Genomic DNA, 18,709 nt, shown 5'->3' with positions numbered 1-18,709 from the left:
CCAACCTCCAATATTACATATTAGAGGTTGATTGCATTAAAAAACCTGGTAGAACTTTTATGCCATAATTTGACACCCTATAACATACACTTATCACACTGAAACTTGATAAATGGGATAGGAAAAGTATATTACCTACCATGCTGAAATCCAAGACAAATTTGCTCCAATGTTTCAGCAGATTGAACTAAAAGAACAGAAAGAGAAAGGTTCTACCATGTTCAATACTAACCATCTAAACTTCCCAAAGGAGGAACGCCATGCCCACCAGCACCCATACGAAGAACAATTGTAACAGCAGGATTAATGAATGCATGTTGACTCCTCTTTATCTGTGTACATAACAATCCAAGATGTTAACAAATTAAGGCAGATGTAACTGGTCTCACTAAAACCAAATCATAACAAGGGTCCAAGACAAAATACAAGGGTGGGAGTAACAGCATTACCTCATCTATATCTTCAAAGGGAATAATTACCTACCACATGGAAGTATAAACACTCTTAGAACATACAATTTGTACAAACGATTCAACAGGACCAAACCAGAACTCAACAAAGAAGCATTAGGTTATATACTTGAAATCAACCTAGAAGATAAACAAAACATAAAGTTAAGGAGATGGTTGAAGCAAGGTTCGCTCTGGTTAGAAATTAACCCTTCAAAACTGAATGATAAAGCAAAAGAATCCACAGGTACATGTCATCAGAGAGATGAATTGTTAGTTCAATCAGCCTATAAGACAATAAGTATATGGTTATAACAAAATAAGCACCTTCTGGATACCAAATGGAAGGTTTTAATGATAGATTTGCTTAGCACATACTAGCGGTAGTGCAGTATTCCCATAGTAACCCATATAGAATCCAGGCCTTCCTTCTCTGCAGGAATTGATGCAATTACTTGGTCCTGTAGGGGCATATTGTTATGTTTTAGAGTAGAAGAAGAAGAGAGAAAAGCTCCAAGAGAGCAAACACGATTTTGGGTTGTTGAGTTATGTCTCAAACTAGAGACAAACTAGTTTATATTGAAAAGAATAGATAATTACACAGAGGTCCCTGACCTTATACAAATAACATAAAGAACATATATGAGATGTGGTTATATACAAATATACCCCTGACTGCTATTCTTAACACTCCCCCTCAAGCTGGGTGGTATATGTCATACATACCCAGCTTGTCCAACAAACAACCCAAGTGATAAGAGCTAAGTCCTTTGGTGAAGATGTCAGCCACTTGTTCATTTGTCTTCACAAAAGGAGTGCAGATAGTCTTTGATTCTATCTTCTCCTTGATAAAATGTCTATCAACCTCAACATGCTTTGTCCTGTCATGTTGAACTGGGTTGTGGCCAAAACTTATGGCTGCCTTGTTATCACAATATAAGCTCATAGATTTAACAGTCTCAAATCCCAATTCTTGAACAAGTTTCATCAACCACAAGATTTCACACACTCCGTGAGCCATGGCTCTAAACTCTGCCTCTGCACTCGACCTAGCAACCACATGTTGCTTCTTACTCCTCCAGGTGACCAAATTTCGACCAACAAAGGTGCAGTGTCCAGAGGTAGATCTTCTATCAGAAATAGATCCAGCCCAGTTAGCATCAGTGTATGCTTCAATCCTCAAGTGACCATTTCTAGAGAAGAGAAGACCTTTTCCAGGGCATTACTTCAAATATCTGAGGATCTTGTAAACTGCATCAAGATGTCCCATCTTGGGTGTATGCATAAACTGACTTACCACTCCAATAGCATAGGCTATGTCAGGTCGGGTAAGGGAAAGATAGATTAGCTTGTCTACTAATCTCCGATATTTTTCAGCATCCACAAGAGGTCCACCACAATCTTCCCCTAGTTTGTGATTCTGATCAATAAGGGAGGAGATTGGTTTGCACCCTAAGTAGCTTGTCTCTGTAAGCAGATCAAGGACAAACTTCCTTTGGAAAACATTGATCCCTTGCTTAGATCTTGAAACTTCAATCCCCAGAAAATTTTTCAATGGACTGAGATCTTTGATCTCAAACTGTCAAGCCAAGTAGAGTTTAAGCTTTGAGATTTCAGCCTCATTGTTTCCTGTGACCATAATGTCATCAACATATACAATGAGAGCTGTAATAGTGTTGTCCCTCCTTTGTACAAACAAGGTGTGATCGGCTTGACTTTGAGTGTATCCATTCTATAAGATAGCTTGTCTAAACCTCTCAAACCACGCCTTAGGAGACTGTTTGAGTCCATAAAGAGCCTTCCTAAGACGACACACTTTTCCATTGCCATCAGGATGCTTGAACCCAGGAGGAGAGTGCATATAGACCTCTTCTTCTAAGTACCCATGTAAGAATGCATTCCTTACATCAAGCTGGTACAATGACCAATCAAGATTTGCAGCAACTGAGAGAAGTACACGAATGGAATTATGTTTGGCCACTGGAGCAAAGGTCTCCTGATAATCAATGCCATACACCTGTGTATAACCCTTGGCAATAGGTCTTGCCTTATACCTCTCCACAGTACAATCAGATTTGACTGTGAATACCCATGTGCATCCAACAGGAATTATCCCCTTTGGGAGTTCAACAAGATCCCAAGTGTGATTCTTCTCAAGAGCCACCATCTTTGTATTCATTGCTTCTCTCTATTTTGGATCAGCCATAGCCTCTGTTACATTCTTAGGAATAGATATGGAGGAGATAGCCACAGTGAAGGCAACACCTGTAGGTGAGATAGAATCATAGGAAACAAACTTGCCAATAGGATTAGTACATGCCCATGTTCCCTTACGAAGAGCAATGGGAAGATCTAAGTCTGAGGATGGGGAAGTAGAGGAAGGTATACCTGTCTCAATGGATGGAGACGAAGGAGGATTTTGGTAGGTCTCCCTTATGGGAAGCCATGAAGAAGGATTTTGGCTGATCTTCTTTGTATACACCAGCAGCTCCCCCTGTTCTCCAATCACCTGTGCACTAGGAGACTCCCCCTCGACAACAGTATCCACAGAACTTGTCTTTCCCTTTTCAGAGGAATAGGAACAAGAGAGGAGGAAGGAAATGGAACAAACTCAGGAACCTCTTCAACCTCACCACCAAGGGATGAACACTTCCCCTGAAGAGGTGACTGAAAATACGGTATTGTTTTAAAAAAATGGACATCTTTTGAGAGAAGTCACCGACGGGTAGGAGGATGATAACATTTGTATCCTTTGGAGGTAGAGGAATACCCAAGAAAGAGGCACTTCAGGGCCTTAGGATCTAATTTAGTGCGGGCAGATTTGCTAATATGTACATAGCAAATCCAACCAAACACCCTTGGTAGAAGAGAGAAAGAAGAAGACAGTGAGGGTAAGACATCAAGAGGAACCTTGAAGTTCAAGACACTAGAGGGCATATGATTAATAAGAAATACAGCAGTGAGTAAGGCATCAGACCAAAAAGTTTTTGGAACATGCATTGTAAACCAAAGAGACCGAGCCACTTCCAAAAGGTGGTGGTTTTTTCTTTCAGCAACCCCGTTTTGTTATGGGGTATCAACACAGGCCACCTGATGGATAATGCCATGCTTAGAAAAAAAAGGTTTCCAAACCACCATACATATACTCCCCACCTTTATCAGAATGGACAATTTGAATACGAGTTTGAAATTGGGTGTATACCAACTCATAAAAAATTTTAAAAGCGGCATAGACATCACTCTTTTGTTTCAATAGGTAAACCCAAGTAACTCGAGAGAAGTCATCAATGAAAGAGACAAAGTAGCGGAAGCCACGCAAAGAAGTAACGGGGAAAGGTCCCCAAACATCAATGTGAACAATGTGAAAAGGTGAAATAGATCTATTACCAGTAGATGGATAAACTGTCTTACAACTTTTTACAAAAAGACAAGGTTCACAATGAAAAACATGATTGCCAGGAAAAGAGGTAAATAAATGTGGCAACAGTTTCCTCATAACAGAAAAGGAAGGGTGTCCCAAACGACGATGCCAAAGCAAAATATCCTCCCATGTACGTCGCCATCTTGCCCACACACATAAGATTGAGCTTTCGCAACAGGGGAGACACAAGTGTCCAAAACATATAAGCCATCTGCCTCACGTCCACTGCCAATCACCCTCTTCATCAACAAATCCTGAAAGAGACAATGGGTAGGAAAGAAAGTGATAAAGCAGTTCAAAGATTTAGTCAATTGGCTAACTGAAAGGAGATTAGTAGCAAAGTTTGGAACATGAAAGATAGACTTCAAAGGTATAAATGGAGTAACCTAGACATCTCCCTTACCAGAAATGGAAGAAAGGGAACCATCAGCAATTTTTACCTTATCTTTCCTAGAACAAACACGATAGGAATCATAAAGCTAAGACCTACCAGTCATATGATCAATGGCACCTGAGTCAATGACCCAGGGAGTGGTGCCAGAGGAGGTAGAGACCTGTAGAGCAGCAGAAGTAGTGGTAGTAGTAAAGGAGGAACCATCCATATGAGCTACAATTCTTCGAAATGCAGCTATGTCCTCCTTGCAAAGAGAGGATGGATCAGACTCATGAACTCCAACATGGGCTCTCGGCCCATTCTTCTTCTGTCCTTTCTGTCCCCCAGATGAAACACAGGATGGCTTCCCGTGAAGATCCCAACAAAAATCCTTCTTGTGCCCAGGCTTGCCACAATAGTCACAGGAGAATCTGCCCTTACCAGCTCCCTTAGTGGAGGGAGTACGGTCCTGAGGAATGGAAGAAACAAGAGCAGAGTGGTCTCCATAGCACCCCCTACGGATCTCCTCACTTTGTAGATAACCACACATCTCCTCCAGTGAGGGAAGACTAGGTCGGCCAAGGATCTGCACCCTTAAAGGTTCAAAGGTTAAGACCTCCAAGAAGGGACAAGACCCTCTCCTTCTCAAACTATTATCGTGATTTGTAGGTCTTGGTATTAGCGCCAATAGCTAATACCGAGAGGGCAGATAGGTCTTTTTATTTGGTTTATTTTATTTGTATGTTTCCTGTTTTAACCTTAAGTTAATATATATTGAAGTTTAGAGGGAGATTACACATATCGTGTAATTCCCAAGTTGCATATTTCCTCTCCTCTTCTCCCTCTCGATCTCTCTTCTTCTTCTTCTCTTTATTTTATTATTCACATGGTATCAGAGCATCATTAGGCACTGCGACAGCCTTCGTGAGTCTCTTTGTCTCCTTCCTACAGCCTACAATTGAAGATTGACAAGTACTTGAAGATTTGAAGGGCTCTCGGCTTCTCTTATTTTCTGTTTGAAGGGGTGCAACACCCTATGCTGTATTTTGGGACTGTTTGAAGACTAGTTCATGGCATAAATTAAGAACTAGGTCTCTTTTTCTATTTGTGGATGTGTTTGAAGGAATTGGATGGAGTGAAGATTGTGTTGAAGACTCAAGCATCAAATCAGCGACACTTACAGGGTTTTAGATCGATTTTTTTTTTTTAGGAGAAAAAAATCAATTTTTTCAGTAGGGCTTTGAGATCGTGTGTATTGCCTGGATTTTTGGGAGAATTTTTCAAAAGAAAAATTCTGGTTATCTTCTCTGTGGAATTGATCTTTGTCAAGGTCCCTACCAAAGTCGACTTTTATCAGGGATTTTTTGGAGAATCGATTTCTGCCCCTTTTTCAGCACTCTTTGGGTTTCTCTCTTCACTTCATCAATCCAACAATACATAATGGGTGATGCACCCAAATCTGGTGATGGTTCGAAGTTTGTAACAACTACAGAAATTTTTTCTTCCTCCTCCAATCGTATTACTGAGAAGAAATTGGAGGGGATTACAAACTTTCTCCAATGGAAGAAGATTGTTAAGTTAGTGTTGACTGGACGTGATCAGTAGCATCACCTCTTCGAACCTAAGCCCGAGGATGATCCCTCGTGGGACACAGTTGATGCTCGAATCTTGGGACAGATGTTGAATTCTATGGATAACCGAATCGTGGATTTGGTAACACACATTGATACAGTGAAAGAGTTGTGGGAGTATCTCAATGTTTTGTATTCTGGACAAAACAACCTCTCCCGTATTTATGACTTGTCCCAAGAGTTCTACAAGGCTGATAGAAAGGGGCGTACTTTAACCCAATATTTTGTTGATTTTAAGAGGATGTATGAGGAGCTTAATTCCTTACTTCCTATCACTTCTAATGTGGAACAGATGCAAAGTCAGCGGGAGCAACTTGCTGTAATGGGGTTTTTAGGAGGACTTGGGAAGGAGTTTGACTCCATTCATTCCCAAATTCTTGGTGGTGACAAGATAGCCACTTTATCTGAAACTTTTTCTAGAGTTCTTCGTGTCTCTCATGAGAGCACTACTGATGTTGACACTTCGGCTTTGGCTTCCTTTCCATCAAACCGTGGGCCAAACAGTGGGGCTGGTAGTGGTGGTAATGTTAATTCTGGTGGTGGCCGTGGCCGTGGTAGTGGGGCTGGTTCTGGTAAATCACCTAATTCGGGTACTTAAAGTAATTCTAATGGTTCTGGTGGTTTGGTGAGAACTTGTCATCATTGTGGTCGTCCAGGACATATCCAACGTTTCTGTTGGAAAGTTCATGGCAAACCAAATCAACAACAGTTTGCCAACTCTGCTACGACTGAGTCTCATGTACCTCCACAGCCTAAAGGTAAGACTGTGAAGATGTCTGATGATGAATATGCCCATTTTACACAGTTCCAGATTTCTCAGTCAGCCCAGCCTCCAACTACCACCTTTGTTCAAACAGGTAATGCCACTGCATGCCTTTCGACTGCCTCTTCTCGTCCCTGGATCATTGATTCAAGGGCCTCCGAACATATGACTGGCGTTTCAGGTATACTTTCTTCTTTTCAGAAATCTTCTTCGAGTGTCACTTTAGCTAATGGTTCCTTGGCTAAGGTGACTGGTACTGGTACTGCTCATGTTACACCTTCTCTATCTTTGTCTTCCGTTCTTTATGTGCATGATTTTCCTTTTAACTTTTTATCTGTTAGTCGGTTTATCAAAACTCATAATTGTTCTGTAAACTGTTCTTCAGATTCTTGTGTATTTCAGGATCTTTCGTCGAAGAGGATGATTGGTAGAGGTCGTGAATCGGGGGGACTTTATATACTTGAGGATACTTCATCTATGGCGTGTACCGGTGTGGCATCACCCCACCAGATTCATTGTCGTTTGGGTCATCCTTCGTTGGAGAGTATGAAGCTTCTTGATAGTCGCTTTCGGTCACTTTTTAGTTTAAATTGTGAGTCGTGTCAGTTTGGGAAACTCCATCGTGTGAGTTATCCTCTTAGAGTCAATAAACGGTCTAGCCAACCTTTTGCTTTAGTTCATCCAGATGTCTGGGGTCCGTGTCTTGTCATTTCTACTTTGGGTTTTCATTACTTTGTAACTTTTATTGATGATTATTCCAGGGTTACCAGGATCTACTTAATGAAAAATCGTTCTGAGTTATTTTCTGTCTTTTGTGCTTTTATGAATGAGGTAAATAATCAATTTTCGCATCCTTTGCGTGTTCTTCGTAGTGATAACGCTAAGGAATATTTTTCTGCCCCTTTTGCTGAATTTATGACTCAACGTGGTATTATTCATCAATCCTCTTGTGCTTACATCCCTCAACAAAATGGTGTAGCTGAGAGGAAGAATAGACATTTGATGGAGGTTACTCGTTCTCTTTTATTTGAAATGAAAGTATCTAAATCCTTTTGGGCTGATGCTGTTTTAACTTCATGTTAGCTCATTAATCGCATGCCTTCCTCTGTTTTACGTGGTGGTATTCCCTTTTCTTTATTATTTCCTTCTGTGCCATTGTTTGGTTTGCTACCACGTGTGTTTGGTAGTGTTTGTTTTATTCGTGATTGTCGTCCTGGTGTTTCCAAGTTGGATCCAAAGGCTCTCAAGTGTCTATTTATTGCCTATTCTCGTACCCAAAAGGGTTATCATTGTTATTCTTTTGAGTTGCAGAAATACTTTGTTACAGCTGATGTCTCTTTCTTTGAGTCTACACCATATGATAGTTCGTCTTTCTCTTTTTTTTTTTTTTTTTTTGGTGACTGTCATTTTGTTCGAGAGAAACTACAAAGAGGATTGATTTCTCCTAATCATGCCCATACAGGAGAACAACTTGCAGATATGTTCACAAAATCTTTGGGGCGTACAAGAGTGGATTATATTTGTAACAAGCTGGGCATGATTAACATCTATGCTCCAGCTTAAGGGGGAGTGTTATCGTGATTTGTAGGTCTTGGTATTAGCGCCAATAGCTAATACCGAGAGGGCAGATAGGTCTTTTTATTTGGTTTATTTTATTTGTATGTTTCCTGTTTTACCCTTAAGTTAAGATATATTGAAGTTTAGAGGGAGATTACACATATCATGTAATCCCTAAGTTGCATATTTCCTCTCTTCTTCTCCCTCTCGATCTCTCTTCTTCTTCTCTTTATTTTATTATTCACACAAATAACTGATGCACTTTGGACTCATCATCAGGACACAACTAGAGAACTCTCTAGTGATCATACTCCTCCCAAAGTCCCACAACAAGACTATAGTATTCAGAGATACTTTTATCACCCTGTCGCAAGCTAACAATCTGTTAGAGGAGTTGATAAACCTTTGTAGAGTCTCCCACCCTATCAAAAATACGAGCAACACTATCCCAAATGTCTTTGGCAGTCTCCTTGCTCATAAACCTTCTTCCAATCTCTGGCTTGATCGAAAAAATAAGCCAAGTCAACACAATGGAGTTTTCGGTTTCCCATTTGGAGTACTCTGGATCAGTAGAGAGGGAAGTCTTAATGCTCCCAGATATGTACCCCAACTACCCTTGACTCCAAAGAATCAGCTTCATAGATCGTGACCAATCCAAGTAATTTTGATTGTCAAGCTTGATAATGGGAAGTTGAACATTGGGGGTATCATATGACAGCATAGTTCGAAAACTCATTTCATTTCGTTTCGGTGTTTCGGGCTGACCGAAATTTCGGATATTTCAGTTGAAATTTTGCATTTTTCTGTTATGTTTCAGTAGGTCATTTTGGTGGGTTTTAGGCCAAGTTAAGGCCTGAAACTTTATGGAAACCCTATTTTAGGCTATATAAACACATTTAAAGGTTCGAATTACAAAAATATTCACCCAAAATGGTGTTTTGGATTTGTACCATTGATTGGCAATATACGGTTGAATCCTAATGTATAACTTAATTTATTACACTTACACATTGTTTAAGACTTTAAGTACTAGAGGACATAATAAATTAATGATTAATAAGCAATTTAAACAAGTAAATTGACTTGGAAGTTGGAAACATAAAGTGAATGACTCATAAGTCATAATATTAAGTACAATAAGTAAATAAAAAGTTAAGATGAAATCAATATGACAATATCCCCAATAGTCCAATACAAGTCAAGTAGTTATCTAGTGACTCAAATGTTTACAGATCTTCTAATAATAATTATTCCGACGTCTAGGATCGACCCCACTCATAGTCCGATGGAGCCGACGTGCATTGTTCTTCAACTGTAGGACAAATGAATGCCACGTCATAGTATGGGAGAAGAAACGAGTGTAGTCATCCACAGTGGCCATGTAAATTGCATCATCAACATGCTGAAGGTAACCTATCCTAGGATATGGGTCACCAAACTATGAAGAAGTACTACCCATTGATCCACTATGATATGTCGCCTTTGGGAGCATGTACAGATACGGCTGGTGGGTTGGGTAGGAAAAGACGTCATCTACAAAAGATGATGTACTACGTTCCTGTGAGTGGGCGTCGTACTCAAAACTGGGAATAGATGGAAAAGATATTTAATTGATCACCATACAATGTACATAACCCTTATTTTTTTTTACTTTCTTGTTGTAAGAAAATCAAAATCTTGAAGCAGAAAAATAAAAAAATAATATATATATAGAAAAATAATTTCGACACTGTGAGGTTGTAGATCGGCCTCCAATGTCTAACATATATTAATTTCATCACAAACAAACAAGTATTGATCATGATTCTTTCAAAAAAAACAATTTTGGAGAAATTGGTTTTATCTGAAATAGTGGAAAAGCTTCACAAATGTGCTAATGGTGTGTACTCCAACGTAGATGCGGCGAAGATTCGAAGGCCAGTGCAAGAATCAGCAAGGAGAAGTGAAAGGATGAAGAACAAGGAGAAAAAAACCCAAAAAACCACAGCTTGTTAAGTCTCTGTCGAAATTTTGACCGAGACTAACGAGTTTTGGTATTTATAAAGCTACTTTTGAAAAAGGAATCTTTATATCTCGCGAGATTTAGATTTGGACTCGAGATATCGCGAGATGGTCGAAATTTCGACCGAGGTTTTGCATTTGTTTGATTCGAGCTGCTGTTTCGTTTCGGTCAGGTCTAGATACAAGAAATATTCGAGATCTCGACTGAGATTTCGCAAGATTTAGTACTATGGACTCATAACAAAGATGGAGGCAAGGCTTGTTGAGGCAAGGCTGTTTCAACATTTTTTTCACCCATCTTGACCTTAAATCAAACACTTGGAAGACACAAACAATAGCACCTCAAGAAAAACAACTTCTCAAAAAACAGCAGTCAAAAATAGGAATAAATAGTGACAAAAAACTTGAAAAAAGCTTGTAGAACCTCACACGATCATCAAACAGCAGCGGAGTAAAAAGAAGAAACCTTCCTTACCCAAAAACGATACTGAGTAGCCCAAAAAATCCCCCAAAAAAAGCTCTATTGAAGAGCTTTTTTCAATCAAGTACCCTGGCTGGCGGAAAAAACAGGCACAACAGCCTGGCCGAAATGTAGTTCGGGACCTTTGATGCTTCCAAGAGACTTGAGAGGATACAATAGGGAGAAAGAGGACATCCAAACGAAACTAGAGCACTTGGTTTCTCTCCATTTAGATTCCAAACAAGGGAGAAACAGATCTTTGAAGATACCCTAGGGTTTTCTTCAAACAGCAACAAGAACCAAGAGAAGAAACTAACTCTTAGTCTTCCAAACAACCTGCTATCACCTTCAAACTCCCTTTTTTTTTTTCTTTTTTTTTTTTTTTAACCCGTACTTCTCTGGGACCCGGGCCAACCCCTAAACTTTATTAAGACAAGAAAGAATAAAGAATACTGGGGGGGACATCCCGCCTTACCCCAGCCCAAAGCAAACCAGCTCACAAGAAACAAACCAAGCCCTAAGCTCTGAGGACCGGCAGGCCCTCTCTATCCTCCCTCACTATACATCGAAAGGCACCAAGCGGCAAGTTATCCGGCTGAAAGGTTAGGGAGCACTGCGAAGCACAAGCCTGCTTGGCCAGCCAGTCAGCAGCCCTGTTGCTCTCCCTGTATGCAAAGGCCACAGTCGCCCTAGTCGCTTCAATCAGATGTAGGATCTCATCGAACCAGTACCATCCCTGCCACAGGTTACACCTCTTATGATTTATCTGTCTAACTATGGTCTCCAAGTCCGAGTGAACAATCACATCCATGTACCTCAGATCATGGCATAAGCGAAGGCTGTCCCTCAAAGCTCTCAGCTCTGCAATAGCATTAGTGCACCTCCCATAGCTACTGGAAAAAGCTGCCAGGACTGCTCCCTCATTATTCCAGATGACCCCCCCTCCCCCTCCATCCCCTGGATTGCCCCGACAGGCTCCATCAACATTTAGCTTGACCGCGACAGAAGGGGGACACCAAAAGACCGAGAAAGGGCGAGTGGCCTTGGCCGGAGCAACCACTAGCTCAAACCACTGTTGAACATATAAACAACAATTGAACATATAAGAGATGTGGTTATATAAAAATATACCCCTAACTACTATTCTTAACACACATAGGGAATATTTCTGTAATTTGAAATTTATTTTTATTACGCTTGTTAGCAAGGGTCGTAGGAGAGTTCAACTAGCTTTGAATTTATTTTCTGTTTCAGATTTCTATAGTCTGAATCAATTTCCTAGTCTAGATTGAATTGTTAGCAGAGATATATATATTGTTAGCTTTGAATTCATTTACTTAAAGTATTATTCATATATAAGCAAATACCCCCCTATTTGAATCCAATAAAAATAGTTAAAAAATCAAATTCCAAAAGGAAAAAAAATCAACCCCCCAGTTCAAGAACAAAAATTGGATTTTCGGTGGTTGGTGCAATTTTCAACTTTCTAATGCTGGGGTTTTTCTCAAATCTAAAAATTCCATAAATCTTATTATGGTAGAACATTGCTAAAAACCAAAAGTGCGGTAAAATATTCATTTGTTTTGATGTCCAAAAAAATATTTTCATACAGATAGATTTTGACAGCATTCGCGCACACCAAATTAAGTTTGACCGGTGCATAACTCCTTCAATATAAATCAGATTTAAGCAATCATGGACTTGCTGGAAAGCTTTCAAAACAAAGGTTTTATCCATATTTTCCTTTTGGAATTTGAATTTTTTAACTATTTTTATTGGATTCAAATAGGGGGTATTTGATTATTTATGAATAATATCTTAAGTAAATGATATTAGACATAAATAAGAGTGTTTGTCCGGTGTCTGTCCTAGTTTATGGCATAAGTAACCGTCTGTCTTGCTTTCCCACTAAGTGAAACTCCCATTTGAACTTTGTTTTTGCACATTCTGATAGTATCATTGTGTTTAAATGGCCTAAAATAGGCTGAATACCAATTTTCAGACCCAAACTAGGTCTAAAACCCACCGAGTTGAGGCTTCGAGTCAGAAAAAAAAATGCACCAACTCCGAGATCTCGCCTCGAATCTGTTTTTCCAAGGGTCGAGTTGGTATTGAGTTCTGAGTTTTAGTACCTTGATAGCAGATGGAAGCAAAGCTTGAGTCCAGATTTTAGGAGCATTCAACAACCATAGTAGCTCATTTCCAAAGTGGATTTTCATATTCCCAGGGTGACACTGAGAGTGGAGTAAATCAGTGTCTTCAAAAAGTTTTGCTACACACAGATAATTCCACACAACATTGACGTAGCAGTCTTCATGCAAAACCTGATTGGCCGGGGCAGTGCCGAGTTTACCAATCCCACACACAAGCGTATGCACATCTACCTCGCTACCACACAGTGGCCAGGTCTACCAGACAATGCACACCCACTCTAAAAAGCACACACACTCCAATACCCAATATAATAATGCAATCCACATATAGAACACCAGATATACGTGGTTCAGCCAAGATGCCAACGTCCACGGAGCAATGCCCTAGAGGGGCTTCATATATTGTTCAATACGCTACTCAAGTTTCAGTCGCTACAACGACTTAGGAACTACAATCACTGCTTTAGTTTGTGCACCCAAACAAACGAGGACAACCCCAAACCCTAGACAAGCCCAACTTTCCAGGTTTACAATATAAAATTCAAAAATCAAATCCCCACCCAATGTTCTATGGTTTCTCAACATTAAACAACCCTAGAAAAACAAAAAAGGAAATTTGCAATTGCAGATTACCTCAGCCTGTGTAATCCCACTGATGACTGCTTGTTTGAGGCGCACTTGAAGATACAAACACGTAGGATCAATATTGCCAACAAGGCAATCAATTAGAGTGTACAAGAGTATGCCTCAGAATTTTCTAGACCCTTGGTCCATGATGTATGGTCTATTGGACAGTTGAAACCAGTGTTGCAAGGGAAGTGGTGCAAGATGTATAGGACCTTGTTAACAAAACAGGAATTTCGTGAATGGCTTGAATGATCAATGAGATCAGTTAAGCTCTTTATTTATAATAATAATAATAAAAGATATTACAAAGGGAAACACGGTTCACGACACTATCACAGCCCAAATTACAATCCTACCCTTGTTCAAAAGTACATAAATAAAGCATAAATAAAAAACCACAAATACCCTTATAATATCGGGTAACACATCTCAACACTCCCCCTCAAGTTGGGGTATAAATATCACACATGCCCAACTTGACTAGACTAGGATAAAACAGCTTCCCACTCAACCCTTTGGTGAAGACATCAGCCAGTTAATCTCCAGACTTCACAAAAGGAATACAAATCTACACACTCTCTAACTTCTCCTTGATGAAGTGTCTGTCAATCTCCACATGTTTGGTACGGTCATGCTGCACTGGATTGTGGGCAATGCTAATTGCTGCTTTGTTGTCACAGTACAACATCATTGGAAGATGAACAGAACCACGGATATCAAGGAGTAAACTCTGAAGCCACAGTAACTCACATATGCCCTAGGACATAGCACGGAATTCAGCTTTAGCACTAGATCTTGCCACAACATTTTGCTTTTTACTCCGCCATGTGACTAGATTTCCTCCAACAAAAGTACAATAGCCGGAGGTAGATTTCCTGTCAGGGTTACCACCCCAGTCAACATCTGTGTAAGCCTCAATGCGAAGATGGTCATGAGGAGACAAAAGGATCCCCTTTCCTGGAGCTGACTTCAAGTAGTGGAGAATACGAAGAACAGCAGCCATGTGAGTGGAATAAGGATCATGCATGAACTGGCTCACAAGACTCACAACAATGGCAATATCTGGTCTGGTGTGGGAGAGATAAATCAGCTTGCCCACCAATCGTTGATATCTGCCCTTATCAACAGGTTCACCATCCTTCTCTTGCAAACGGGTAGTAGCTTCCAAGGGAGTGTCATAAGGATGACAACCAAGCAAACCAGTCTCTAATAGTAAATCTAGAACATACTTTCTCTGGGAGAGAAAGATGCCTTTTGGAGAACGGGCAACTTCAATCCCAAGAAAATATCTTGGCTGTCCTAGATCTTTTATGTCAAATTCCCATCCCAAGAAAGCCTTCAGGTGAGAAACTTCATCTGTATCATTACCAGTCAAAACTATGTCATCAACATAAACTATGAGAAGAGTGACCTTTTCTCCCTTTCGCTTGATGAACAGAGTGTGATCAGCATGACTCTGTTTGTATCCACAGGAGACCATGGCTTTATGAAACCTACCCAACCATGCCCGTGGAGATTGCTTCAACCCATAGAGTGCCCTTTTGAGCCTACAAACTTTCCCATGGGTCTTGTTAGAGGAAAAACCCGGAGGAACATCCATATAAACCTCCTCTTCCAACTCCCCATGAAGAAATGCATTTTTTACATCCAACTGCTGTAGGTCCCAGCCAAAGTTGACAGCACAAGACAGTAAGACCTGGACAGTGTTCAACTTCGCAACAGGGGCAAATGTCTCCTGGTAATCAATCCCATATGTCTGAGTAAAGCCTCTAGCCACAAGCCTGGCTTTATATCTATCCACTGTTCCATCTGGCTTCTGCTTGACAACAAATACCGGTTTGCACCCAACTGGTTTCTTACCCGAAGGAATAACAACTAGCTCCCATGTCTCATTTTTAAGTAAGGCCGTCATTTCTTCCATCATGGCTACTTTCCACTTTGGATCTGCAATCGCCTCCTGCCATTTCTGAGGAATAGAAACAGAGGAAAGAGAAGAAACAAATGCACGATAGTAAGGAGATAAAGCATCATAGGAAACAACATTGGAGATGGGGTGTTGGGTGCATGACCTAACGCCTTTACGAACAGCGATAGGTAAGTCAAGGGAAGGATCCTTACCAGAGATGATGTAGTAGGTCCGGATCTCGGATCAAGTGCAGCGATTGTGGAGGTGGTATGGTGGTGGTGGTAGTCTCAACTTGTCCTGTGCGCTCCCGGGTATATACCTTATCAACAGGGATTTAACCGACTGGTCTACGCTCCCCCTGAATAGGAGCCACTATAGGAGCTAAAGTTACAGAGGGCTCCCACTGAACAGAAGCAGGAAGAACAGCAGATACATCCTCAAAACCCTGATCCTACTCCCCCTGAAGAGGTGTCTGGGAATAATATGACAAGGACTCATGGAAGACAATATCCATAGAGACAAAAGTACGACGAGAAGGTGAATGGTAACACTTGTATCCTTTCTGGGTCGCAGAATAGCCCAGAAAAATACACCGAATGCTCCGTGGATCAAATTTCCCATGAGGATGATGATTGCGGACATAGCAAACACAACCAAAAACTTTGGGGGGAACCACAAAGGAGGAGGAACCTTGGAGGAGTTCAACAGGGGAACGACCATCAAGGACACAGGTAGGCACACAGTTGATGAGATAAGTAACGGTAAGAATGGCATCACCCCAATAGTGAGAAGGAACCTGCCGTGCAAACATAATGGCCCAGGCTACCTCAAGGAGATGTCTATTTTTCCTTTCAGCAACCCCATTCTGGGCAGGTGTGTCAACACAACTAGTCTGATGGACAATACCATGTGCAGCCAAATAAAGTTGGAACTGACCCTCCATGTACTCTCTACCATTATCACTGCGTAAAATGCGCAAGGTGGCATTGAATTGGGTCTGAACCATACGATGAAATAACTGAAAACAACGGAAGACCTCACTTTTATGGCTCATCATATACACCCAAGTGGCACGAGTATAACAATCAATAAACGAGACAAACCATCGAAGACCAGAAAGGGGAGTACAACGGGCAAGGCCCCATACATCAGAATTAACTAAAGCAAAAGGAAACTCACTTTTATTTAATGAAGAATAAGCGAACGAGTCTGTTTCGCCAAAACACAAGCCTCACATAAAAACTCATTCCTATTACAATGCTTAATCAAGCTCGAAACAAAATAGACAAAGTACTAAGGGATGGATGACCAAGTCGGCATGCAGAGAGATGAAGGTCGGGGACGAGGTGGATCAAATGATGAGTTGTGGAGGAAGCCGGATGCAAAGTAGAAGGCTGACCCGGGTCAAGTAAGTAGAGACCACCCTGCATCTTACCACCCCCAATCGTGCGCCCCGTCTCCAGATCCTGTATGACACAATGAGAAGGGAAAAAAGTCCGTTTCCAGTTCAGATCTCTAGTTAGACTACTAATAAAGAGAAGATTGGTAGAAAATGACAGAACATTCAAAACAGATTTTAATGAAAGGGTAGGTGAGCAGCATATGGAACCCTTCCCATTAATAGGAGAAAGAGAACCATTAGCTACTCGAACACTGTCTTTGCCAGAAGATGTAGAATAAAGATGAAATACATGGGAGGAGCCAGTCATGTGGTTAGTGGCACCGGAATCTATAATCCAAGGACTGGATACAGCGGATGCACACAGACTACTGACTGGAGTACCTAAGGCAAAATTAGAACTAGGAGGGGCAGCAGGTGTAGATGCCGTAGTAGAGGCAGCGGAAGAGGCCTGTAGCATGGGACAGAAAGCTAGGAGCTCATCCTGAGTAAGCCCAATGTCAGATGAAGGGGCAGCAACAGCAGTAGTAGGAGAATCAGCCATATGAGCCTTGGGCTTAAGCTTCCAACGGGCTTTCTTTTCCTCAAAATCAGCAGGCTTCCCATGGAGCTTCCAGCATTAAGCCTTAGTATGATAGAGGCTGTTGCAGTGTTCACACTTGACAGGACCTTTAGGGACAGCAGTACCACCATCAGTAATGGTAAGAGAAGGAGTACTGGAAGCAACTTGCAAGGCGGAGCGATCAACAGTAGAGGAATGCAGCATAGCAGCCTGACGAGATTCCTCATTATGGACCAAGGCAAAGGCCTACTCTAGGGATGGAAAAGGGGACTGCCCAAGTACTTGCACCCGAATAGAATCAAACTCCATATTTAGTCCAGCCAAAAAATCATAGACACGTATTTTGTCAACGTGTTTGCGATAGGCAGCCAGGTCGATGCAGTGAGAGGGCTGATAGTCGGAGTAATGATCCAATTGCTGCCACATGTTCTTGAGGGCAGCATAGTATTTGGAGACAGAGAGCTCCTGTTGGGTAGTGGCATTAGCCTTCTTTCTAATCTCATAGACCTGTGCATCATTCCCCGTGCGACCATAAGTCTCTTTGGCACCATTCCAGATAGTATGGGCAGTGTTCAGTAGAAGAAAATTGTCTGAGATATCCCCTTGCATAGAATGGATCAAGTAGGACATCACCATCGCATCATTCGATAACCACTTGTTGAGCTGAGAATCCTCTTCCACTGGTTTAGTTGTTGTCCCAAGAAGATGGCCAGTGAGGCCACGGCCAGCCATCAAAATAGGTAGACCGAGACCACTTCGTAGTTAGAGCCATCAAGTTTGATTGGGGCAGCAAGGGGAAGAAAATCAGTCCGGGGCTGGCCATCAATGCCAGAAGAGGCCGAAGAAGAATCTGAACCAGTCATTGCAGCAGGTAACCAATCTTCAATGAAGCAGCAAACAGCCAAAAAATATCCAAAAAAATTCTGGAATTGACCCCCAATAGAAAAGGGCTGTATTGGAGCAAAAAATCTCAGATATGTAGGCTGGGAATGATGTCGAATGAAGGCAGCAAGGGTGACAATTAGATGCAGCAGGAACCAGCAGCCCAACCCCAAGATCGATTAATGTCAGGGTTTTGAAAAAAACCCTTAGAAGAGAGATCGATAAGGGGCTGGGGTCTTCAACCAATCTGATGAAGTGAATAGGGGCTGAGAACAATATCAAATAAAGATCCCAGAATAGAAGATGCAGCCGAAACAGATGTAGAGGCCTGATCTCCAAAAAAAATAGGAATCTTCAAATCGCAGACAGTACTTCAGCTCCACTCGATCAAAAAAAGAGGCATAAAAAAGGAGGTATATTGGGGCAGCAGCTAAATCATTACGATCACCTCAGTAGTGCTGCCCTAATGGGAGAAGAAGAACCAAAAGAAAGGAAGAAAGAAGAAGGGAAGAAGCTCGATGGAGG

At 41.3% G+C, this 18,709-nt stretch overlaps 1 protein-coding gene across 2 annotated transcripts in view; it reads right to left on the bottom strand.

Annotated features, from left to right (window-relative positions):
• Positions 1-227: 227 nt before the first annotated feature.
• Positions 228-18,709, bottom strand: part of LOC122656033 (BAG-associated GRAM protein 1-like) — an 83,312-nt gene continuing 64,830 nt past the window's right edge. For both annotated transcript variants that reach the window (XM_043850458.1, XM_043850459.1), the window contains exons 9-10: positions 450-479; positions 228-332 (exon numbers count right to left, since the gene is read on the bottom strand). In XM_043850458.1, coding sequence (XP_043706393.1) covers positions 228-332; positions 450-479 — 135 coding nt within the window. The remainder of the gene's footprint in view (positions 333-449; positions 480-18,709) is intronic.

This window comes from Telopea speciosissima, chromosome 3, assembly GCF_018873765.1.
Source record: "Telopea speciosissima isolate NSW1024214 ecotype Mountain lineage chromosome 3, Tspe_v1, whole genome shotgun sequence".
NCBI classification, from domain to species: Eukaryota; Viridiplantae; Streptophyta; class Magnoliopsida; order Proteales; family Proteaceae; genus Telopea; species Telopea speciosissima.
This window is presented reverse-complemented; position numbering and strand designations above follow the sequence as displayed.